At 34.6% G+C, this 26,967-nt stretch overlaps 1 protein-coding gene across 2 annotated transcripts in view; it reads left to right on the top strand.

The window, feature by feature from the left end:
* Positions 1 to 26,195, top strand: part of Alg6 (ALG6 alpha-1,3-glucosyltransferase) — a 45,374-nt gene extending 19,179 nt beyond the window's left edge. For both annotated transcript variants that reach the window (XM_076862328.2, XM_076862329.2), the window contains 10 exons: positions 1,413 to 1,495; positions 2,104 to 2,168; positions 5,469 to 5,654; positions 6,229 to 6,364; positions 8,080 to 8,165; positions 10,451 to 10,535; positions 13,782 to 13,852; positions 16,035 to 16,103; positions 16,225 to 16,423; positions 25,099 to 26,195. In XM_076862328.2, coding sequence (XP_076718443.2) covers positions 1,413 to 1,495; positions 2,104 to 2,168; positions 5,469 to 5,654; positions 6,229 to 6,364; positions 8,080 to 8,165; positions 10,451 to 10,535; positions 13,782 to 13,852; positions 16,035 to 16,103; positions 16,225 to 16,423; positions 25,099 to 25,296 — 1,178 coding nt within the window. In that variant the 3' untranslated portion in view covers positions 25,297 to 26,195. The remainder of the gene's footprint in view (positions 1 to 1,412; positions 1,496 to 2,103; positions 2,169 to 5,468; positions 5,655 to 6,228; positions 6,365 to 8,079; positions 8,166 to 10,450; positions 10,536 to 13,781; positions 13,853 to 16,034; positions 16,104 to 16,224; positions 16,424 to 25,098) is intronic.
* The last annotated feature ends 772 nt before the right edge of the window (positions 26,196 to 26,967 follow it).

The following is a 26,967-nucleotide window of genomic DNA, read 5'->3' as shown; positions in this document are numbered from 1 at the left end:
GCTTTATGTGATGAAGATTTTAATGCTAGTCCTGCCCTTTTCCTTAATATGTCTAAGATCAACATCTGTTATCTTTACTTTTCATGCAGTCATGGACTTTCGGGCCCAAGATAATCTATCTTATTGTTTTTCCCTCTCCCACACCTCCCTCCTTTCCCCTCCAGTGCTTTAATCCTTTCTCAACTTGATGTTCACCACATAATTATTCAACATCTGAAACAATGTCTATTATTTTCAGGGAACTCAAAACCTTTAGAGACAGACTTCTCTTTTCAGAGAACCCTAATCATTAAAAATTTCCTTCTTATATTGAACTTCTACCAGTATTCCAGTTTCTATTTTCTTAGGTTAAGGAAAATCAGTCTGATCGTTCCATGTACCTAACATCCCACGTTTAAAGTCACTTCTCCATGTTCAGCAGCCCTATTATGTAGATAACCAATTTGTTGAGGTCTGTGTTATACTACTTGGGTATGTTCCAGTTTGTCAGGGTCTTTTTATTTTTATTTATTTATTTTTTTAATGTGTGCTGGTGATCAAACCCATGGCCTTATGCATTCTAAACACTGGTTCTATCACTGAGCTACACCCCCAGCCCCACTGTCGTCTTAAATATGGTATCTGTGGTTGAACATAGATTGCATGCATTTAACACTGACAGTTTTACTGTCACTTTTCCTGAACACTGTATTTAGTGAGGTACAAGAAAAAATTGACTCTTTGATATTACTGTTAAAGAATTTAATGTATTATTTTTATTTGTTCTAAAAGGACTGCACATTCAGAATTATGTACTTTTTTGAGGGTCAGGGGTTTGTTTTGTTTTTACAGTGCTATAGATCAAACCTAGGGCCTTGTGCATGCTAGGCAAGCATCTACCAATAAGCTGTACTCCCTGCCCTTTAAAAAAAATTTTACCCTCTTCTCCCAGTTTTTTCCTTACTTGGGCCTCTCAAGCTCTTTATATGAATTAATTAGCAGAAGTTTATGTATTTTTTTAATAAATGGGAGCATTTAAAAAATATTCCATGCATTTCCACTTTTGATTGTTCTTTGCACCAGAAAATGTGAAGTATACAGATACTGGGAAAAAGAAACTGCCTTTCCTTGCTTTGAGTATTTTTCATTCTTAAGTCCAAGTCAGAGCAAAGAGAGAACATTGAGTACATCTAATTGATTAAATGTATGAATTTGTTAGAGTGAACTGAGAAGAGATTCTTGTAATGTAGCATTTGAAACTGGGCACAGGTGAAGGGAATGAAGAGACCACTGTGGAAGGGCCTTGCCCTTAGTATGTAGGAACCTAGTGTTAACAGAATTCTCAGTAAGGTTGGAGGAAGGGAGAAAGGTGATTAATGGGTTGCTGTAGATCCTCCTGGACTCATGCTTGAATTTATTTGCTTGTTTTTTAGTTTTTATTGCTGATTTGCTGATTTATATACCTGCAGTGATTTTGTACTGTTGTTGTTTAAAAGCTATCTCAACTAAGAAAAAGGTAAGTTTTAAAGCAACCTGACATTTCATCTGTGAAATGCTTTCTTAATTCCCCTATTAAGGACAGACCTTAAAGAAGCTATGCTTTAAGGAGTAGATAGAATATGATTCTACCAATTAATTACCAGTTAGAAAATATCACCTTATCTTACAGTAATTTTTTTCATGCCTTACTACAGTAGTAAGAAGTTATATACTGCTAAACTACATCCTGCACTAAATTTATTATTTAAGAAGTAAATCTGAATTTTGAGCTGGTTTTTGAGAATGACTAAACTGGAAGGTATTTGAACAGTTCCTCTATCCTCATAGCCATCATTACCAAATATTATTTTTGACCATTTTAGATATAGGTTATTCATTAGATTAACTTACCCAATTTGTATATTTTCTAAAAGTGACAAATACCTTCTTGTGATTTTCCCCCTTTTTTATTGTAGTGTCCTTTGTTACCTCCATGAAAACTTAAGTGTCTAAAAAGTTGTTTTATAAAAATGAAATTTTTTGATAAAAAAGTATAGCAGTTGAGGAAGATGGGAACATTGGCCACTCTTTTTTACTGTTTGGGCATCAATTTGCTTTCTTATTTCACAATATTTTTCTTTACAGATTGCTAATGCATTATGCATATTACTGTATCCAGGTCTTATTCTCATCGACTATGGACATTTTCAGTATCCTTTACTAATTTAGAAATGAAATTAGTTACATGTTACAAAATCTAGGCTCAATTCACATAATATTCTCATCCTATAATATCTTACTGACCACGGGGCTGGGATTGTGGCTCAGTAGTAGAGCGCTCGTCTAGCACATTCGAGGCCCTTGGTTCGATCCTCAGCACCACATAAAAATAAATAAACAAAATAAAGGCATTGTGTCCAATTACTTCTGAAAAATAAATATTTTAAAAAATATCTTACTGACCAGGATGGGTGCTTACATGAACTATTTGCATAAACAGCTCTGGAGGCTGAGACAGGAGGATTGTAAGTTCAAAGCCAGCCTCAGCAATAGAATAGCCCTAAGCAACCCAGTGAAACCCTGTCTCTAAAAAGTACAAAATTGGACTGGGGATGTGGCTCAGTGGTTGAGTGCCCCTGAGTTTAATTCCTGGTTCCCCCCGCCCCCCAAAAAGCCAGATATGGTTATGTTTTTCTAATTCTAAAAAGGTATAATATAGCCTATTGTTTATCTGACACTGACAAAAGGAAAAGGTTTTCTTCCCTTTGTTTTGGGTGGTGAGAATTGAACCCAGGGGGCCTTTACCACTGAGCACCATCCCTAGCCCTTTCTATTTTTTTATTTTGATAGGGTCTTGATAAATTGCTTAAGGCCTTGCTGAGTTGCTGAGGCTGGCCTTGAATTTGTAATCCTCCTATCTTAGCCTTCCAAGTTGCTGGATTACAAGCATGTGTCACCACACCCAGCAAGCATTCTTATAGTTTTTCGAGTTATGAAACAAAATGTTTCCTTAACAGATAGTAATAACTTAAAGCTTCGGGAAACTACAATTGAATAATTATAATTTGTGTTTTTTATTTAAAGTATTCTAATGAAGGGACATTTAGACAAGTAAATAAATCTTGTAATTTGCTGAAAATTTGTATGTCTCTCCAATTTTTTTTTTTTGGTAGTTCAACCTGCCCCCCCACCCACCTCCCAGGATTTTATTTTTGTTGTTTGTTTTGGTTGTTGTTTTTGAGAAAGGGTTTCACCAAATTGCCCAGGTGGCCTCAAACTTGGGATCTTACTGCCTCACCCTCCCAAGTAGCTGGGATCACAGGTGTGCACCTTTGTGCCTGGCTTTTTGGTTATAATAAAACTACCATGTATATCTTTAAAAGAATTTGTAAAAGATGCTCAAATTTGTAATTGTTTTTATCACATATTTTTTATTCTGTTCACTTTTTGGGGGGTGGGGTACTGAGGATTGAACCCAGGGGTGCTCAACCATTGATCTACATCCCTAACCCCTTTATTTTCTGTTTTAAGACAGGGTCTGGCTAAGTTGCTAAGGCTATCGTCTAACATAAGATCTTCCTGTCTCAACCTCCTGAGTTGGGCTCAACATTTTGTTTGAGACTATTCATGCAGTTGTATGTAGCTATAATTTGTTCATTTTCATTGCTTTACGATATTACATGAACAGAAATAATCCTGTTACTGATAGGCATTTGGATTGTAGTGAGGTTTTGGCTGTGTTGAATACTGCTCTGAACATTCTTATAAATATCTCTTTGTGAACATATATTTTTTATGGGTGGGATTGTTAAGTTATAGATGTGCCATGTCCAATTTTAGATAATCTCAAATTATTGTTTTATTGGTGCATTATAATTATACTAATAGTGGGATTCATTACGTGTATTCATACATGCATAGAACATAATTTGATCAGTGTCATTCCCTGGTACTCTCCCTATCCCTCTGTTCTTTCTCCCTTGATCTGCTTCTCTATGCTACTGATCACCTTTATATTATTATCCTCAGATTAAGGTTAAACCTGGAGTACTTTAAAACTGAGCCACATCTCCAGCCCTTTTTTAAATATATATACATATACATATGTATATATATTTATATTAAGTGACAAGGTCTTGTTGAGCTGCTAAGTGCCTTGCTAATCTTCTGAGGCTGGCTTTGAACTTGCAATCCTCCTGCCTCAGCCTCCCTAGTTGCTGGGATTACAGGTGTGTATCACCATGCCCGGCTCTCAGATTATTTTTAAGAATGGTGCACCAGTTAATACTCTCATTAGTAATGCTGGAAGAGTCCTCATGCTCTCCATTTTCACTGATTCTCAGTAATTTTCATTTTACCCATCCTGGTAAATTTTTAGTTTTTTCTCATCTGTGATTTGAATTACATACTCAATCAGGGCTTTTGGATATGTCACTTTGTGGGGGCACATTTCTTTACAATTATGTATTCCCCCCCATCTGCAAAATAGGGCTAATAATAACTATTACTTTGTAAACTTGTTTTGAGAATTAAATGAATGAATATTTATAAAGCACTTAAAACAAGTTCTTGGGAAATGCTAAGTATTATATAGGTATTTACTGCTACAAAATCATTTTTGTTTTTATTATTATTTACCTTTTGGGCTCTGAAATTTGCAGTGATTTGTTTAGGCATAGGTATTCTTCACAGTTGTTTTGCACACTGAATGGGTCTGTTTAATTTGAAGTCATGTTCTTCAGTTCTGTGAAATTCTTTTACATTATTTCCTTGATAATTTTTGACCTTAATAGTCAGATGTTAAAACTTTTACCTACATCTTGAGCACACCTATATCTTTTCTTTTATGATTTAGAAGGTTATCTTGACTTTTAATACTTCTATTAAATTTTACTTGTTTCATTATGCATGTTTTGAATTTCTAATTAGAATTTCTTTCCTGTTTTTCTTTTGATTCTTTGTATTATTTGATGTACATTACAGAGGAAGTATATTGATCTCAATAAGTTTTATTTTATTTTATTTTTTTAACTTACTGTTGGAGCAGTGTTTGATTTTATAGATTTTGATATGTTGTTAAGATTAGTACTGCCAAGTAGTCAAAAAAAAAAAAAAAAAAAAAAAAGCTGGGGCTGGGGTTGTGACTGAGTGGTAGTGGAGTGCTTCCTTTGCATGTGTAAGGCCCTGGGTTCGATCCTCAATACCATATTAAAAAAATAAAAATAAATATAAATAAAAGTATTAAAAAAAGAAACAACGCTATATTTTAACCATTTAGAGCTATTTTAATCCTAAACATATTAGTTGCTCTTTAGCAGTAGGCTTAATATATTTGAGGCTATTGTATATGATTTCATATTTGTTTATTACCTTAATGCTTTTGGTTTCTTCTTAGAAGTAGCTTTTATGGTACATGTATATTATTTTGAAATTACATAAGAAATATGCTGTATAAAATGTAAGACCTACTTCTTCTAATTATTGAGATAATTTCCTTGACACAGGAACATATATAATTCTGTGAGTCTGGGCTTTGCTTTGTGGGGTGTTCTTGGAGTATCTTATGACTGGGACCTGCTAGGGTCACTGGCGTTTTGTTTAGCTATAAATTATAAACAGATGGAACTTTACCATTCTTTGCCATTTTTTTGCTTTTTACTTGGCAAGTGTTTAAAAAAAGGCCTCAAAGGAAAAGGGTGAGTGACTTTTAAACCCCAGAATTCAAAATTTTACTTCAGAGAGTTTATTTGGCATACTTATTTGGAGGAAGGTGGTCCTTTCACTTGGCCTTTTGGTGTTTTCTAATAAATGTGTTGGCCACAGGTGAATGGGAAGAAAGTGATTAAGTCATGTTCTATATTGTTTTGAATCTTCTTAATTAGAGAGATAGTTTGATCATTGTACACTTACTGGAGGTAATGTGGATTGGTTTGTTAGAGCATTGTTGTAGGATTTCATCTCTTTAGAGCTTATTACATTATATACTTATTAGAAATACTTCCTCATTTGACATTGACTGTGTCCCTTTCTTCCCATAGAAATGGCATCAAAGTTAAAAGTTAATTAGGATGATGACAGCAGTCTTTTTGTTGAAGTGCACATCTTAATAGCTCTGAAATTTTTAAATCTAATTCTGGCCAACTCCCATCTCATCCATATTAGTTGCTAGATTTAGCATTACTGTGCATTTGCATTTATTGTATTCAATGAAATTTAACATCAGTTTTGCAGAAATCCCTATCTTACTGCTCATCCTTGTTTTGGTTCTAGGTTCAGGTTGTTAATTAAGCTAGCTTGTACCGTTGTGGCTTCATTCATTCTCTGCTGGCTGCCATTCTTTACAGAAAGGGAACAAGCCTTGCAGGTCCTACGAAGACTCTTCCCAGTTGATCGTGGATTATTTGAGGTATGTTTATAACCTTTCCTGTCATTCCTTTCTGTTACTGTCCTTTCCTTGTAACCTCTGGGGAATTCATATAGGAGACACACAGGACTAGAGACCCCAGCAGCTTTCCTCCTTGCAGTCATTCATTCAGTATAGAAGGCCTAGCTCAGTTTGCATTTTCTAGTTCGTAATACGAATACATTAGTATTTTTGTCATCATCAAATCCATAATTCAGTTATATATTTTTCTAGTGAAATAGGGTCCATAATGAAAGGTAGCATGAGAAGCAGCAGCTACAAAGATAACAACAACTCTGTAATTTTTTGATTTGTGTTTTTTTTAGTCTTAGGAAAGTATTTGTTAAACTAATAATCATGTTTGCTCCAGAAAGATCTCCTAATTCCTTATGAGATATGTATAACCTTCATCCATAGTAATTTTTAATGAGAATCTTTCATTTCATTTAATGCTAGTTTAATCACTCTTGTTAAAGTTTTATTACATGAATAATTTGATCATTTAGATTTAGTAATTAAATTAAACAAACAATTTTTCTGAAACAAAAAAGCCTTTTAATAAAGTTAGAGACAACATATTTATAGATAATTTGCTTTTTCTTGTAGTCTAATTTTTAAATACATAAATTTCTATAGACTATCTTTCAATGGATTTATAGGAATGAGCATTTTGAAAGAGACTGAGTGCGAAAGGAGTTTGCTGTTACAAAGAAAAGGAATAGGAGTGTGTGTGTGACTGTCTGTGGGGATGATGGTGGTGCTGATAATGATTAAAAAAACAATCACTATTATCACCACCACTTACTGGGTGCCAGGCCTTTATCTGATCCTTACAGTAGCTCTAAAATAGCAGTTAGCCCCACTTTAAAGATAAGAAAACTGAGATCAGAGGTTCAGGTAATTAGTACGTGATGGAGCTGTAATTTAAACTCTGACAGCTATACTCTTGACCTTCTTTTTATATAAACTCTAACATTTATATAAAGAAAAGTTTAATTCTGCATGAAAGCTGCCTGTTTTTTTGCCTTACCTTCCTTTTCAGAAAGGGTATTTCTCATGATAATAACAAAAATGGATATCAGGCACTTTCATTCACTTGTTGCCCTCAAAAGCCTGAAGGGCATTTTCTTTGATGAGACACAGTGGTTGTCAGTGACTTTCTTGATATCATGCGTATGCACTGTGAATCAAGCAACAGTATAAAGGAGGGCTTTATGAGCAGAACTGCAGTTCAAATTTAATTTTGAAAGTTATCCTAGCACAACTGCTAATGTTTTTAAACTTCTTGATTTATTAGCAATTAGCTCTTGTCATTGCTTGTACCTAGTAATTCACTCTAAATAAATTTAGGTGTGTAGTAAAATGTATCAAATGTAATATGTTTTACAGATGGGGAAAATTTAAAAACAAAAATTTCAAAGGAATAACTTCAGTTATTAAGGATGATCTACTGCTTTTTGAAAAACATCAAGTATTTTTAGGGAATGTTGCGTTGAGACTATGGTTGGCTGATGATTTCCACTAACTCCCTCCCATCAGAAAAACAAAAAGCAAGATGCTTGAGTGCAGGTGTGAGTGTAGGTGTAGGTGTTTGTTGCTTGAAGAATTTAAGTTTCGCATGTTTCAAAAGTTTATTTACTTTGATGATCGTGGGCTTTATACTTCATGGGTTTAGTATGTTTTTCAATTTACCAAAATGTAAAACAAATCTTTTTTAGGATAAAGTAGCCAATATTTGGTGCAGCTTCAGTGTTTTTCTGAAGATTAAGGACATTTTGTCACGACACACTCAGATAATAATAAGGTAATACACTCAGTTTCTATATAGTGTTATATAAACTATCCTCTAAAAGTATTATAACAAGGGGGAGGGAAGAGGGGAAGAAGAGGAAAAAGACTAGGGAATGAAATTGACCAAATTATAGTTATATTGTGTGTACATACAAATGTGTAACAATGAATCTCACTTTTATGTATAATTATAATGCACCAATAAAAAAGATTTAAAAATATTATAGTAATACCTCATTTATCTGAAATTATTAGGGAATGAAGTATTCTTCACTAGTGGATTTTCAACTTAAATTTATCCTTCTATACAATAAAATTCTCTTGTTTGATTGATTGATGGATTCTGGGGATTTGAACTTAGGGCACTTGACAACATCCCTAAACCTGTTTTGTATTTTATTTAGAATCAGGGTCTCACTGAGTTGCTTAGTGCCTCATTTTTTGCTGAGGCTGGTTTTGAACTTGCTATCTTCAAGCCTCAGCCTCCCAAGCCTCTGGGATTACAGGAATGTGCTACTGTGCCCAGCTTGTTTGATTTATTTTATGTGAAAGTCTTTCTTCATTTTTACCTAGTTTTCTCCTTAAACAGAGCTCACTGAATATTGTTTACCATGGTCTTGAAATATCATGAATTTCAGTAGGGTATCGACTAAGGTCAACCAAGGAAATAGAACAAGTTTGAGGTCATCATTTGTGTGTGTGTGTGTACGTGCATGCATACCTATGTATCTCTGCATGTGGATTTATTGCCAGGAATAGTGTTGTGCAGTTGTGGGGGGCTGGCTGAGCACACAAGAAGTCCACAGGCAGATGGTCAAAAAGAAATATTTAGGGGTAAAGAAGAGTGATTGAGATCCAGCACCTGTAAGGGAAGACCTAAGCTCTTTTTTAAAGGGCTTCCCAGTTAGGCCCTAGGACAGTTTCCCTTTGAATGACTTAAAACTTATGTGTAGAACCCAGGGGCATGTAACCCAGGGGCACTCTACCACTGAGCTACATCCCCAATCTTTTTAATTTTTTTTTAATTTTTTTTATTTTGAGACAGGGTCTAAGTTGCCAAGGCTGGCCTTGGACTTGTGATCCTCTTGCCTCAGCCTCTCCAGTTGCTGGAATCACACAGTCATGTGCCACTGTGCCTAGCCCTTTTAATTAACTTAAAGTCCACCAAATTGGTGCTTTACATCCCTGAAGTCTCTTCACAGCAGCACCTAGTATTTAAATCACTGGGAAATGGGTGTTGTCTCCTTCTTGCCCTCTCAGCTTGCAGCCCACTGCAACAGGAAGCACACAGTAAGGGAATTCTGGGAACTTCAGTTCAGCCTAGCCAAGTTGACAAGTCACAGGACCACAAGTAGGAAGAATCAGTTCCTGTGTTAGGTTATATACTTGTTGTCAGGGATTGGAGGAGTGTCTGCCATTGTGCTCTCACTCCAGTGTGTCTGTGTTCTCTCCTTCTTTTCTCTCCCTGCCCGTCAGCCATCACCAAGAGCAGCTTCAGTAGCTTTTTGTTCCCTTTATATCTTGTTCTTTCTAACTTATCATGGGCTTGAAAATCAGAGTCAACTTTTATGAAGTGAGGGCCAGAGAGACTCTCCTGTTAAACAATAACATTTGTGTGTTGGGGACAGGAGAGGATACTCTGAGAGGTAAGGGTCCAAAACAATGGATCAATTTCAGAAAACAAACAGTCTTGTCTATTTACTTGGTAATTGACCTCTAACTATAAATTTTTGTATCTTTTCTTTTTTTTAAAAAATATTTTTAGTTGTAGATGGACACGGTATCTTTATTTTTTTATGTGGTGCTGAGAATTGAACTTAGTGCCTCACACATGCTAGGCAAGCGCTCTACCACTGAGCCACAGCCTCAGCCCTCTTTGTTATCTTTTCTATACCTGATAATAAGTACTAAAATAGCTTAAGCAGTATTTAGTATCATGTTTTGTTCTGTGTTATATAATTTTGTATAAAAGTATATTCACATTTCAGTGTGTAGCTTTTATTTAAATGTTTTTTGTTCTATTTAAATTTAATAAAATTTAATAAAATTTAATTTTAAATCAACTTAAGTTGATAAAGTGATTCCTAAATTTTTAAAAAGTATTTGTTTAGCTAGATTTATACCTCTATAAAGAAAACAAATATTAGGGCTAGGGTTGTAAGTCAATGGTAGACCACTTGTCTCGCACGCATGAGGCCCTGGGTCCCATCCTCAGCACCTCATAAAAATAAATAAAAATAATATATTTTAAAAAAATAAAAGAAAGAAAACATTTTATTCTTATTCATTTTTTTTTAGCTTTTGTTTTACATTTTTGAGCTTGCTTCCTGCATGTATAAAATTAACACTTCATCCCTCTCCCAGAGGATTCAGATTTACTCTGGTAAGTTTATAATACTTTACATACTTAATTTTTGCTACAAACGATCTTTTAAAAATAATGATAAGTATTTTCTTGCTTTGACCAAAATTTATTGGGTTGGGGATTAAGAGATGCATTTATTTGGTCAACATTTATTGAGTATTTCCTCTTCTTTAGAGGCTGTCTGTGTTGGGCAGTAGGCTGAGCAATCAGAATATTTCAGTTAACTTGAACAACTGTTTAATTCCTGTTTTGTATTGGGTTAATGAAGGAATACAAAGAAGAAAACAGTGGTGATAAACATACGCTTAAATAATTTTGCAGTCAGGCAGATGGCATTAAGTTCCATCAGTTACAAATCAAGTCCTATGATGGTATGGGAAGGGGAGATATCTTGGAGGAAAACTTTAGACAGCTGCTTAGAGCAAGTGGGCTTTGAGGCATATTTTGAAAGCTGGGCAAGATTTGGAACAGGAGGTCACATAGCAGAAAAGAAATTCAAGACAGGAAGAAGAGCTTGAAGGTACAGAGGTAGGATAGGACAAGGAACATTCTGGGAAAAGCTATTAAACAATAAAATTTGTGTGTGCGCACGTGTGTGCCTGTTTGTGCGTGCGTGCATGTGTGTGTGTGTGTGTGTAAGAGGATATCGTGAGAGGTAAGGGGCCAAAAGAATGGATCAAATTTTAGAAGAATTTAAATGTCTGATTTTTGGGAGAAGGGGTTGGGGACAGATCTCTGTTTTAGGAAGATGACTTGTGTCAATTTGAGGATGGATTGGGTATATTTCCTATAGTTTAGGGATTTTCTGAGTAGGCCTGTAAATTTCTCTTGGTTGTATTTCTGTGGCATTTAAATTTTTGTTATTGTGTGCCTTGGTCTATGAAGTAATATTTAAAATTCAAAACTTTAAAGTACCAAGAACATTTAGTTTATGAAAACAGTAAATCCCAGTGGATTTATAAGAGGACAACATTTTAGAAATTAGTGTTTCAATCTGGAACTGCCACTTATATATGTTGCATAGTAAAAACAAGTCAGAATTGACCATAACAGTGAAATATTTCAAAAGTATATCTCAGTACCACAATACAAAGAGGATATGTTTGTGTTCCTGTTTTCTTTTTTGTTACCTTTCAATTAATGATTTCTTTTGTTTCATTCTGTGAATGAACTCTGATGTCTGTTGTTAATATTCTATAGGATGGTTAGAACAGGATGGATATGGTTAATAATTCTTTGGTGTCTTCAGTAGGCCTAACTTGAAATATTTTCAAATTTATGAGAGATTATATTATTGTTCTAGGAAATAGCTTGACAAATACATGTATATTTCAAAGATAATGGAATAGAACTTTAGAATGTAACTGTAGCAGTGTTAGATATGATTACTTTTAAGCACTGTAATCCAGAAAAAAATGTTTCTTTTTTTTTTTTTTTTTCTTCATTTCCTAATTTTATTCTGTTCAGTAGATTTTATTACAAGCCACTTGTGTTAAAACAATGATTTTTGTTATTTTGTTTTTGTTGATAACTGATACTGTTTTGAATTCTGATTGTATACTTCTGAGAGCTTTAAAAGCATTTACTATTATAATTATTTTAAACATATTTCCTTTCAATTGTTTGGTTGAATTATATCAATATAAATCTATAATGAGATAATAGATACTGTGAATATTCATCTATCTATAGCAACAAAATGATTTGTATTTACTTTATTAAAGTAGTATTATTGAGTGCCCTCCACTGTGCCAGGTCCTCTTCTAGGTACTGAATGTAAGTGAATGACAGATAACATTCCTACCCACCTACTGGGGTCTTTCATGCTAGTGGTGGAAGATGGAAAATATATCAGTTAAGAAGAAAATACCTGGGAGTAATGGGTGCTACAAAGAAAATAGTGTTATATGAAAAGAGCTGATGGATGGGTTAGAGGACACTGCTTTTTTTTTTTTTTTTTTTAATATTTTTTAGCTCTAGATGGATACAATACCTTTATTTATTTACCTTTCTGTGGTGCTGAGGATCGAACCCAGTGCCTCACAGGTGCTAGGCAAGCACTCTACCACTGAGCCACAACCCCAGCCCAACACTGCTTTATTTTTATTTGTTAATTCATTTATTTTAAGACAGGGCCTCACTATGTTGCCCAGATTGGTCTGAAACTCTTGGGCTCAAGGGATCCTCCTGCTTCAGCCTCCCAAGTGGTTAGGATGACAGACTGAACTGCTGTGCCCAGTGAGGACACTACTTTGAGTTAGGGACGTCCTTGTAGAGAAGTAACATTTGAGCCAAGACATGAATACCACCAGAAGGAGCCAATCATAAGACCTAGGCCTTGACTTGAAAAAATCAGATCTTTCCTTAAGGCAGAACACATCTGGCATGCCCAAGGCATAAAAGGATAGGTAGGAAGTGGTTGATGTGAAGTGAGCAAGGGAGACAGCAACTGATGAGCTTGAAGAGGAAATAGGAGCCAGATCCCGCAGGGATTAGGATTTTATTCTAAATGTAATGTGTAGCGAGTGGAGGATTTTAAAAAGGGAAATTATATGATCTGACATGATGGCTGCTTAGAGAATAGACTGTATGGGGCAAGAATGTTAATAGATTATATTGTACTAGTCCAGGATAAAGATGGGCGTAGCTTGGACCTTTGCCACCATCAGCAGAGGAGAATGCAGATATGTAAATGGATGTTTTATTTAGGAGGTGTTGTAAGGTAGTATTTGCTGATGGATTAGATATATGGGGTGTACAAGATAATCAGATTTTTTGCTTGAGCAAAACTAGATGTACATCAACATATATTCTGCAGAATACAAATTTCTCAACATCTAAGTAACTTATTTAAAACCCCAAAGAGCAGATGAATTTACAAAACAATTTTAGCATATTTTATTGAAGCATACATTTTATAAACACTGCAACAGATTCGTTTTTAGATATCAAACTTTTTGTCCTAAACTGTCAGATTCCAAGGGAGAATGAAGATGTGATTGTTGTATATATTTACTGGTTTTGTTTGTTAATAACTGAGTCCCAATGAACTTGTTTTAGATGTTTATGTATAGTATATAACCATTGTTTTTTGAAAAACATTTTCAAGATTCTATTAAAATATTATACATCAGTTCTGCATTTATATTTTATTTCTAGATAGAAGCTATAATATTCATATTTCACTTGAAATGATTATTTACATTCATAATTGATATATTTTACAAGTTGATATATCTCATCCCCTTCTTTTTTTTCTTAAAGGTTAGCTGTGCATTATCATTCTTTTTATTTTCTTTCCAAGTACATGAAAAGTCCGTTCTCTTGGTATCATTGTAAGTAGAAATGTTTGAAGTATGTATTTCCTATTGTATAATTTATAAGTACATTTATAATTTACACAAATATTCAAGTGCAAAATAAAAGTACACTAATATTTTTACATATAATTATTAGTCATTTTTTCAGGATGATGACATCTTAGATTTTATTTCTTTATAAAATATATTTTAAATAAAAAAGATCGATATAATTATTATTAGATGGGGCTTTGAACTAAAATCTGCTGGGCTGGCCCATGTGGAAAGTGTCTTCATTCTAAACAAAACAGACTCATATCACGATAGACTGGGAAGACTACTTAGTATCATGCCCTGAAACCCAAACCTGAGTTAGATTTTTACCGGTTTAATAAGGTGACAGGGGCCTAAATCATTAGGACCTTGTAGGTGGTATTATAAACTTTGGTTTTTATTCTGAAGGGAATGGGGAGCTAGGCACTGTTTCAAATAAGGTGAAGGGGAAGGATGAGAGAAGAGGATGACCATGTAGGGAATTGCTACATAATTATGAATTTTACAGAATCTCAAGGTTAGGGGCTATTCACCTTTGTATTCTCAGAGCAGTCCTATATATGTAATAATAAATGTTTCATCAGTGCTTGAGTTGTAACTAAATATTGAATGAAAAATTGGGAAAGAATTAAGACCCCGAAAACCAGTGAATATTAAGCACCTTCTGTATACTTGCCAAAAGAATCCATTTTGATTTAGAATATATTCAAGTAGTGGAATAGAAAGTCCTCTGGTATTATTTCTTAGTATAGTTTTCAACCAGATTATAATCCAGCGCTTAAATCTCATGTACTAGTTGACATGGGGAAAAGTTATCCTTCTAAAGAAAGGAGGAGACTGTCATACCTTCATAAAGCATTTGTAAAAATAAGAAGAGCCAAATAATAATAATGTAGCAACAATTTTTCAGTAACCATCATCATTAGAAAAGTTTATTTTTATTGTTAACAAATACTAGATGATACCTATAGAGAGTTCTTTCAACTATTTAATAGTATAGGGTATTTACATGTACACATAAGAAAACATGTTAATCATGGACTCAAGATCTCAAGTGACAGAAATGGGACCTGGACTCAGGGCTTCTTAGTAGCCTCTTTCTCCTTGAGCACTGACATAATTGTATCCACAAGGTACTGGACCAGGAGTTGTACTAAGGTCAGAGTTTGGAGCTAAGATGTGAAACAGCTCTTTGATAACAGCTCTATTTACTGACATTGTGCTTCCTGTTCCTCAACCACTGAGCCACATCTCCAGTCTTATTTTGTATTTTATAGAGACAGGGTTTCACTGAGTTGCTTAGTGCCTGATGTTGCTGAGGCTGGCTTTGAACTCATGATCCTCCTGTCTCAGCCTCCCGAGCTGCTGGGATTACAGGCGTGGGCCACCACACCTGGCTTCGCTTTTTTAATATAGTCCTTTACTACTACTTTTCTTTTAGTCTACCATTATCAATGTGCTTCCTTTTACAACTCACATCTGTTATCCTCTCTTTAGTGGCCTGATATTGTCTGTTTTAACTTCAGGGGTTTTTAAGGGAAGGTACTAGGGATTGAACCCTGGGGCACTTTATTACTGAGCCATACCTCCAGTTCTTTTTTCTTTTTCTTTTGAGACAAGAGTTCTCACGAAGATGCTAAGGCTGGCCTTGAACTTGGGATCTTCCTGCTTCAGACTCCCAAGTCACTGGGATTACAGGTGTACACCACTGTGCCTGGCTCATAACTTTAGTTTTTAACTTAGCCAAGTGATACATAATATGGAGGGTCTTAAAACACAAGTTTGAAAGCAACTGTTTTGGGAATTCATTTCATATTTACCTAGTAGGATGAAATATATGAAAAAGCTTGCTTTCTCTGAATGTTCAGATCTGCCTTATCTGACTCTTTCCTTAGGGTACTATTTGTAAGATAGAGAAAAATATTCCATTAATGGCATATTGGAAGCAGCAGTTTTCCAGTTATGAGGAGTTTACACCTTCTCTGGTTCTGGGCTTAGTTTAGACTGTTATAAATAATGAATCAGTAGTCCATGTGGAGTCCTTCCTGGATTTTTCTTTTAAGCTACCCCTGAAAATCAGACACATAAAATGTGCTTATATTTTTTACAAGTAGTTGTTGAAATTATATTCTTTAATACTTTTTTTTTTTTTTTGTCATTTTAGACCAGTCTGCTTAGTTTTAAATGAAATTCCTTTTATGTCTACTTGGTTTTTACTTGTGTCAACATTTAGGTGAGTCAAGCCAACTTCTACATAATATTTCAGTATGATTTCTATAAACTCATTTAAGACACTTTTACAAAATGATGATTTGTGTTGATTGTGCTTTGGTGTTTTTTGTTTTCCTTTACAGTATGCTACCTCTTCTATTAAAGGATGAGCTCCTAATGCCCTCCTTTGTGACAGTGATGGCATTTTTTATAGCTTGTGCAACTTTCTTTCCAATATTTGAAAAGATGTCTGAAGAAGAACTGCAGTTAAAATCTTTTTCCATTTCTATAAGGAAATATCTTCCACGTTTTACATTTCTTCCCAGAATTATACAACATTTGGTAAGTTGTTTTTAAGGAATGGTACATTTTCTAGCATGCCACTATTCTTTCAAATTATTGAAATATCTTTTTTCTTTTCTAACTTTATGAGAAATTAGTCACATAATCCACCCATTTAATGTGTATGCTCTAGTGGTTTTAAGTATGTGCACAGATTTGTACATTATCTCAATAATCTAATTTTACATTTTTTCATTACCCCCCAAAACCCTTATACTCATTAGCAGTCATTCTCCATCATACCCTCATTTCTAACTCTCAACTTTGGACAGCCACTAATATGTTCTTTGTCTCTATATATTTAACTGTTCTGGACATTTCATACAAATGGACTATCATAGTTAGCTTAGGTTGCCATAACAAAATACCAAAGACTGGTACCTTTAACAACAGAAATTTATTTCCTCACAGTTCTAGAGGCTAGGAGTCCAAAATCAAGGTGCCATCAGGGTAGGTTTCTGGTAGGCCCACTCTTCCTGGTTTATACAGAGCCACCTTTTTCCTGTGTTGTCAGATCTTTGATTTCTGTGCCTTTTTTCTTTATAAGGACATTAGTGCTACTGGATTAGGGCCTCACTACTATAGATGGGCTCATTTAACTTTAATTACCTCTCTAAAAGCCCTGACTCCAAATATAGTGACATTAGGGGTTAGGACTTCAAAATATGGATTTGGGGGTGGGACATAGTTCAGTCCATAACATGGAATCATACAAAATATGGACTTTTGTGACTGGTTTTTTTTACTTAGCATAATATTTTTTGAGGTTCATTTGTATTATACCATCTATTAGTATTTTATTCCTTTTTATTGCCAAATTATATTCTATTATATTGATATGCCATGTTTTGTTTATCCATCAGCTAATGGACATATTAGGTTTCTTCTTTTGGGCTATTATGAATAATACTATTATTGACATTTGTGCATAAGGTTTGAGTCTACATAAATTTTCATTTTCCTTGAGTAGAATTGCTGGGTCTTATAGTAGTTCTGTGTTTTAATATTTTCAGAAATTGCTAAACTGTTCACAAAGTGTACCATGATTCTACATTCTCACCAACAATGTGTGGGTTTCCAGTTTCTGTACATCCTTGACAGCATTTGTTGTTGTCTTTTGAACTATAGCTTAACTAGTGATTGTCAAGTGGTATCTCATTATAGTTGTGATTTGTATTTCTTTTTTCTTTTGGTAGGGATCGAACGCAGCTGTGCTTAACTACTGAGCCACTTTGCAGCATTATTTTATATTTTATTTTGAGATAGCATCACCCTAAGTTGCTTGGGGCCTTGCTAAGTTGCTTTTAACTTGCAATCCTCCTGTATCTGCTTCTGGAGCTGCTGGATTATAGGCATGTGCCCCCATGCCAGCTATTTGTGTTTTTCTAATGAAAGACGTTGAGCATTTGCTTATTGGCCATCTCTATACCTTGTATGGAGAAAATGACTACTCAAATCCGTTACTTTTTTTCCCCCTAGTGCTGGGAACTGAACTCAGGGCACTGAGTTATAGTCTAGCACCTTCTTCTCATTTTTAGTTGGATTGTCTTTTGTTTTTTGAGTGTTGAGACTTTTTTATACATTATATTTTTCTTTATAAATTCTTGATGAGTCCCTTACCAGATATATGACTTGCACATATTTTCTGATATTCTGAGTTGATGGCATTATATGGAGCATACAAGTTTTGATTCTGATAAAATTTTAATGTCTATTTTTTCTTTTGTTGCTTGTGCTTTTGGTGTCATCTATAAGAAAACCTATGTAACCAATGGTCATGAATATTTACTCCTGTTTTCTTCTAAGTTTTATAGTTTGTTTTTATATCTACAACTTTGATTCATTTTGTGCTTATTCAGCTATCTCAGTTCTGCAAAACTGCTTTGGCATGCTTGTTGAAAATCATCTGATCCTAAAGTAAGGTCTGTAGTTTTGATGTCTTTGTCAATTCTCAGTTTCTATATTTAGAGGGCATTATGTCCAAATTTGTATTATTGAGATTATTACAGTAATTTTATATGTTGAAACTGCTAGGTTGTAATCTACCTGAGGGCAGGGTGTTTTTTTGTTTTTGTTTTTATGGCACAGAGGATTGAACCCAGGGCCTCACATATGCTATGCAAGCACTTTACTATTGAGTAAATAGTAAATAGTAAATAGCCTAGAATTCTTTTTTTCTCCCATTTTTAAAATTTGTTCTACTTAGTTGAGGCATTTTCTACTATTCCTAGTTTTTATAGTGTTTTGAACATAGTAAATAGCCTAGAATTCTTTTTTTCTCCCATTTTTAAAATTTGTTCTATTTAGTTATATATGACAGCAGAATGCATTTCAATTCATTGTTCACAAATAGAGCACAACATTCCAATTCTCTAGTTATACACATATAGAGAGCCTTACCATTTGTGCAGTCATGTACGAATGTACCCATGTACCTAGGGTAATGATGTCCGTCTCATTCCACCATCTTTCTTGTTCCATAGCCCCTCCACTCCCCATCCTCCCCTTTGCCCAATCTGAAGTTTCTCTATTCTTCTCATGACCCTCCCCACCCACCCCATTGTGGATCAGCATCCACTAATCAAAGAAAACATTTGGCCTTTGGTTTTTGGGGATCAACTTACTTTGCTTAGCATGATATTCTTCAATTCCATCCATTTGCCTCCAAATGCCATAATTTTATTCTCTTTTAGTGGTGAGTAATACTCTATTGTTTATATTGTGTTTCTTTATCCATTAATTTTTGATGGGCATCTCGGTTCCAATTTAGCTACTGTGAATTGAGGTGCTATAAACATTGATGTGGCTGTGTGTATGCTGATTTTAAGTCCTGAGGGATAGGATAGATGGGTCAAATGGTGGTTCCATTCCAAGTTTTCCAAGTTTTCTGGGGAATCTCCTTACTGCTTTCCAAAGTGGTTGTACCAATTTGCACTCCCACCAGCAATATATGAGTGAATCTTTTTCCCCACATCCTCACCATCACTTATTGGTTATATTCCTGATAACTGCCATTCTGACTGGAGTGAGATGGAATCTTAGAATAGTTTTAATTTGCATTTCTCCAATTACTAGAGACGTTGAACATTTTTTTCATATATTGGTTGAGTGCTTATATATCTTCTTCTGAAAAGTCTGTTCAGTTCCTTAGCCCATTTCTTGATTGGGTTTTCTGTTGTTAAGTTTTTTGAGTTCTTTATGTATCCTGGAGATTAGTGCTCTATCTGATGTGTGTGTGGTAAAGATATTTCTGTAGATATTAGATATCTCTCTTCACATCATTGATTATTTCGTTTGCTGAGGAACCTTTTAATTTGAATCCATCCCACTAATTGATTCTTAATTTTACATCTTGCACTTTAGGAGTCTTGTTAAGGAAGTTGGGGCCTAATCTGACATGATGAAGATTTGGGCCTACTTTTTCTTCTAGTAGATGCAGGGTCTCTAGTCTAATTCCTAGGTCCTTGATCCACTTTTGAGTTTTGTGCATGGTGAGAGATAGAGGCTTGATTTCATTTTGCTGTATATGGATTTCCAGTTTCCTCAGCACCATTTGTTGAAGAGGCTATCCTTTCTCCAATGTATGTTTTTGGCGCTTTTCTCTAGTATGACATAGCCATATTTATGTGGGTTTGTTGCTATGTTTTCTATTTTGTATCATTGGTCTACATGGTTATTTTGGTGCCAATACCATGCTGTTTTTGTTACTGTTGCTCCGTAGTATATTTAAGATCTGGTATTGTGATGCCTCCTGCTTCACTTTTCTTGCTGAGGATTGCTATGGCTATTCTAGGTCTCTTATTTTTCCAAATGAATTTTATGATTGCCTTTTCTATGAAGAATGCCATTGGGATTTTAATAGGAATTGCATTAAATCTGTGTAACAGTTTTGGTAGTATGGCCATTTTGACAGTATTCATTCTGACTATCTAAAAGCATGGGAGATCTTTCCATCTTCTAAGTCTTCTTCAATTTCTTACTTTAGTGTTCTGTAGTTTTCATTGTAGAGGTCTTTCACCTCTTTCATTAGATTGATTTCCTGTATTTTATCTTTTTAAATACTATTTTGAATGGGGTAATTTTCCTAATTTCTCTTTCAGTGCATTCATTGCTTATGTATAGAAATGCATTTGATTTATAGATATTGATTTTATATTTTGCTACTTTGCTGAATTCATTTATTAGTTCTAGAAGTTTTCTGATGGATTTTTTGGATCTTCTAAATACAGAATCATGTCATCAGCAAATAGGTATAGTTTGAGCTCTTCTTTTTCTATGTGTATCCCTTTAATTTCTTTTGTTTGCTCTGGCTAGAATTTCAAGTACTGTGTTGAATACAAGTGGTGAAAGAGAGCATCCCTGTCTTATTCCAGTTTTTAGACAGATTGCTTTCAGTAGAATGATGTTGGCCTTGGGCTTAACATAGATAGCTTTTACGATGTTGAGGCATTTTTTACTATTCCTAGTTTTTATAGTATTTTGAACATGAAAAGGTGCTGTATTTTGTTAAATGCTTTTTCAGCATCTATTGAGATAATCATGATTTTTGTCTCTATTAATGATTTCTGTATGTTGAACCAACCTTGCATCTGAGATGAACTCCACTTGACCTTTTTAATATGCTTTTGTATGCAATTTGTCAGAATTTTATTGAGAATTTTTGCATCTGTATTCATCAGGGATACCAGCCTAGAATTCTTGATTTTATACATACTATTATATAAGTAGCTTCTATCAGTACATGGTAGGAAGTGGGTACTTGTTTGTTGAATGAATGGACATTCACCATCTGATTATTAGAGGTAGCTCAAATGTCCAGTAGCTAGAAAATAGTATATGAGTTACTATATAAGTTCCATGGAATATTTTAAAGTATTCAAATGTTTATGAAAGAATGTATAATAAATGGAAAGTTTATTAGAGAGCTAAGCATGTGTGTATATGTAAAATATATATGACATATAAGTATATTTGTATACATGTAACATATGAAAGTATATATATATATATATAAATATGTATATATATATATATATAATTTTTTTTTCAAAATAAGCAAATAATAATTGCATACAAAACAAATGTATTGGGGCTGGGGTTGTGACTCAGTGGTAGAACGCTTGCTTCACATGTGCCTCAGTACCACATAAATAGAATAAAGGTATTGTGTCCATCTACAACTAAAAATTTTTTAAAAATCTATTTTTTAGACTGGAAACACTTCATGTGATTTTTCCTTTAGCTTTTAAATGTCTAACTTTTAAAATAAGATATGTTTTATAACTAAAATTAAGTCAGTCAGCATTCTTAATAAAATATGAATAGAATGGCTGACATGGTAGGTATAGAAAGTGTCAGCTCTTTCCTTACTGGGGGAAATAACAGGTTTTTAATTTTTTTTATTTTTAAGGACTACATAGTATAGAGTATTACACAAGGTACCCAAATAACAAAAAAAGAATAGTTAACTTTGCTAGGGGAGTGCAGAAAGTTCTAAAGGAGGTGGTATTTGTTTTATGTACATCTTGAAGGAACAGCAGACAGGCATTCTCAGAGCAGAGATGAATGGATATCCTGAGGGTTTGCATTTTAGATCATGATCATGGAGGATAGGAATGGGGAGGTAGGAAGTTAACAGGTGAACCAGAAAGACAATGATAGGATTAACTGACTGTACTGGGGTTCAAATGGAAAGCAAGATCTCAAGGTTCACTTTTTGCCATTAGCACAGGCCCAAATCTTTGGATGTATGTCACACTCGAATCCTACTGTGATACAATCTGGTCCAGTAGTCAAAGTGAGAACCACTAGGTACTCCTAGATTTACTTCTGAAGTATGTGCCAAGGATTTTTTTGGAGGCTGAGGATACAGCAGTGAACAAAATTAACAAAAATCACTGCTGTCGTGGAGGTTACATCCTAGCGAGGACATCAGATGTTAGCATATATAAAATATGTAGCATGTCAAAGGGTAATAAATATCTTGGAGAAAAATAAAGCAAGGGAAGAAGGGCTATGATATATAGGAGAGAGAGTGATTATAGTTTTAAAGTAGCAAGGCTTTTTTCTTCTTTTAAAAGTAAAAAACAAAAACAACAACAAAAAAAAAAAAAAAAAAAAAACAAAGGAAGCAAGGGAGTGAACTCTGCAGATAATTGAGGATAGACTGACCCAGGAGAACTATAAATGCACTGGGTATCACGGAGGCCACTGTGATTGACTAGGGTGAGGCAAAGAAATTATAAGAGCTAATATCACACAGGGCTTTCATCTGTAGAAGATCACTATGGTGACTTTGGAGAACAGATGCTGGAATCCATGAGCCAATGGGGCTGTGGACTAGGGTAGAGTGGCAGTGGAAGTGGCTATAAGCAGTCAGATTTGGGGCATTTTTTTCCTTTTATTATTATTATTTTGCTTGGGGTGTATTTTGAAGGTAAAACCAACAGGAATTGCTGAGGATATGAGAGGAGGCTAAGCCTGAATGCATGGATCTTGGCATGAACAACTGAATGGAAGGAGTTGCCCTTCACTGAATTGGAGGAACACTATCGAAGGCACTTTGTGTATGTTGGTGGGTAGGGAGATATGGGGGGATCAGAAGTTTGTTTTTATAGGACTTTTTGGGCAGTACTGGATTTGAACCCCAGGCCTAAAGCATGCTAGAGCAGTTTATTTTTATGTTTGTTTTAGATGCCTGTTAGATATTCAAAGTGAAGACATTAGGGAGGACTTAAGACATATGAGGCCAGAGATTAGGGGAAAAGGTCCTGGCTGGAAGCTAATTTGAGTTTTCAGCAATAATGGTTGGTAATTAAAGTCAGTCGCTCGATGAACTCACCATGGGTATGAATATAGGCTTAAGAGGACTAAGTACTGAACTCTAGAACACAGAGAGGTAGGGGACATGAGGAGGATCCAGCAGAACTGTTTGAGGTAACTTACGTGAGGTGGGTGGGCATCAGGAGAGTGTGTTATCACAGTAGCCATACTTCATAAGTGAAGACGGTGTTTCGAGGTGATGAGAGAATGTGCTATTTCAAATACTGATAACTGGCTGAAGTGGTACCTGCCTATAATCCCAGCTGAAGAGATGGAGTTTCAAAATTAAATAAAAAGGGCTGGGGTACATGTGGCTCAGTGGTAGAGCACCCCTGGGTTCAGTTCACAGTTCACAAAAATAATCAAATGCTACTAAGAGAATCAAGTAAGGCAGTTAAGAATTTATTCTTCTAGTACAATAGATACCTGAGGAGAGCTGTTTCACGGAGTGTCTGAAGTAAAAGCCTAACTGGTGTAGGCTGAATACACAGCATGTCATAGGGAACTCTTGGGAAGCTTTGCTGTCAACAGTAGCAGGCAAGTTGGTAACAGCTGGAGGAAGAGAGGGTTTTTGTTTAAAATGAGAAATTTTAAACAAAATGAAAGAAATTTCAGCACGCCAGTTGGACACTTAATTCAAGATGGCATTTCAAGCAGTCCCATAATTCTTAAATTTGAAACTTATTTTGATAATGTCGTAAGTTTTCATTCCCTACTAAGGTCATCTCAGGAATTTTCTCTTTGGAGGATACGTGCACCTGGTTGTTATACCTGTCTGTAAGCCTTTTTTAGCACCCACCTTCCCCACTTTCATCTAAAATGACCACTGCATTAGATTCTATTCAGATCTTAAGATGCATAATGGCATCGTTTAGGGTTGGCATAGCTCCTTTAGGGAAGGCACTACTATTTCTCCATTTGCTTTCTACATTAACTTATGCAGCTTTTAGTATCTATGCATCTTGAGATAAAATAAGTAACATCTGGCTTGTCCTTGTCTTAGAGGAGCTCATGGCCTAGAGCTAAACTGTCCAATACAGTAGCCACTGTATTTAAACTGATTAAAATTAAATAAATTTAAAAATTCACTCCTCATAGTAGGCATATTTCAAATGTTCAACAGCTATATGTGGTTAACAGCTCTTGTATTGGAGTGTAGATATAGGACATTTTCATGTTGCATGGTCTAGAGAAGAATACTACTACACAATTAAAAATAAATGTGATAATTATTTTACTCATTTCGGTATTTAATCGAATATGAGCTTGTGATTTTATTTAATATTTCTCTAATTAAAAGGAAGACTCTTCAAGGATAGAGGACATTTTCTTCATATGTCCCACTGTGCTTTACTACAGTATTAACTCACTGAGAATATTCAGTGAATATAAAATGGAATTTCTTCATTTACCATGGGAAAAATGTCATAGATGGGTTCTCCTGACTGGCTTAGAACCTTATATCCCATTAGGACCCAGGACTGTAGGGGATACCATGAATTTGACCCTAACTAGCAATCATATGATCCAGATACCTTTCTTCGGTGCCTGGGTGTGGTATAAAGTATAAGACAGGGATTCTCTTGCTTGGCTGTACATGGCAACAACGTAGAGAGTTTTAACAAAGTACTAAGGCCTGCTCTTAAATTCTGATTTAATTGGTCTGAGGTGTGGCCTGTGCATCAAGATTTTTTTAAGTCAGATGATCTAACATGAAGCCAAAGTTGAGATCCACTAGAAGAGTTAGACCCTCAACCCTCACCTTCAGTTCTGCTCATTTAATAGCTTCAAATCAGTGTTAGCAGTACAGTTTATCTTCTATACTGTTCAGTATTGTTTTCTTTCCCTTATAGTTTCTGACCTCAGTGATCTTTATGGTCCTTCTGACGCTGATGATTGTCACACTGGATCCTCCTCAGAAATTACCAGATTTATTCTCTGTATTGGTGTGTTTTGTATCCTGTTTGAACTTCCTGTTCTTCTTGGTATACTTCAACATTGTAATCATATGGGATTCCAAAAATGGAAGAAATCGGAAGAAAATCAACTAGCTGTATTCCCAAACAAATGTGAACTTTTTGTTATGTATAAATGAAATTGTTATTTTGAGAATCATGGAATAGAAAAAGAAATGGTGAAAAGTCATTGTTTCTCCACAACATAAATGTATTTTGGGACCAAAGACCAATGGAGGCTTTTATTTTCTAAATATTGTTGGGCCAAAGCATATTGTAGTTTTTATTAATATTCACAGTTATTTAATTAGTTAAAAAAGTCCTTAGTCCCAAGATTTACTTAGAAAATGTACTCTATAAATGATGTCTTGAAGAAAAATCTGCAAATAGCTTAATGGGAGAATCAAACCCCGTCTTTAAAGGAAACCACTAATTTTGGCATTCAGATTTAGTTTAGTTTTTCTTTGCATTTTAGCATGCAACTAATATGTATTTCATTGTTATCTCAGGGAATTAAATTTAAGATCATCTTTTTAATTGCTGAGGCCAATTAAACTGCTTGATGTCTTGATGTCAAATTTACAAATTTGAAGTTGTGTTTAATAAGGTAAATAGATTAAATGGTGTTCTTATTAATTTCCAAGAATGCAGATTTACTTGAATCCATTTAAAAAATGATTTTTCCTGAATTTAAATTCCAATTATTCTGAAGTTTCTTAAGCTGTTCATGAAACTAGTTCTAATCTTTTCTAGCATCATTCTATTTAAACTGTTTTTAAGGGTTTCATTCCTTTTTTGTTATGAACTGACCTGGTTCAAGGTTACCTACAGCTGGCATAAGCGTTGATTCAAATCATACTTCCTGTTAATCAGAATCTCTATTTACTATAGTATTCAATTGGAAAAAGTATTATATCCATGTTGTAGTTAAGTTTCTCATATAAATATGTTCTTTCATTTAGTCTCTGATAAAAATAAAGCAAGTTTACCATTAACCTTTTTTTTTTTAAAAACTGAGTATATTTTTTTCATAAGGTAGCCATTGAAGCATATTCAGAAGTATTTTTAAACAGTCATACCAAAAAGAATTTGGTTCTGGGTACAAGCTAGTCTTCAGCCTAAGTCTGATAAAGAAAGTGGGTTTAGACAAAGCAAAAATCGAGAAGTATTTCTTTCTCAGAGTAAATGTGCATAAAGACACAAGAGGGCAGGTCAGCACAGAAAAGCAGCCTTGAGTCACTGCCGATTCAGCAGGAACATCACTGTCCATGGTCACCATCTGTAATCACTGTGCCCAAATGTCAGCATCTTGGCTGGCTGGTATTGCCTTTTTTATAATAGTGTGTTTGCATTTAACATAGGATGTTGATTTATATTAGTGATGAGAAAATTCTGAGTTCTAAATAACTGCAGTATAGAAACTTATTTGAAATAAAAGTATTATATAAATAATATACCCGTAACACTTGTATTCAGGGTGTCTTATAGTGGTAAATTCTATAAATAATAATACACTTTTTAGATGATTTAATCTAAATCATCATCAAATTACATTATAGCTTCTAAGGAGACTTACCGCAATTATAAGTCCAGTATCTCTCATATTAAAAACTAATATTTTGACTTTAAAAAATTAGGTTCTAAAATACCAAGTATATCCAGTGATGAATTAATAAGATTAAAAAATTAGGTTCTAAAATACCAAGTATATCCAGTGATGAATTAATAAGATCACATAAGTCAATGAAACAAAATGCATTCTGTCAT

The sequence above is a fragment of the Callospermophilus lateralis genome, chromosome 7 (genome assembly GCF_048772815.1).
Source record: "Callospermophilus lateralis isolate mCalLat2 chromosome 7, mCalLat2.hap1, whole genome shotgun sequence".
Taxonomy (NCBI): Eukaryota; Metazoa; Chordata; class Mammalia; order Rodentia; family Sciuridae; genus Callospermophilus; species Callospermophilus lateralis.
Note: the sequence above shows the minus strand (reverse complement) of the source record. Positions and strands in the feature narration are given on the sequence as shown.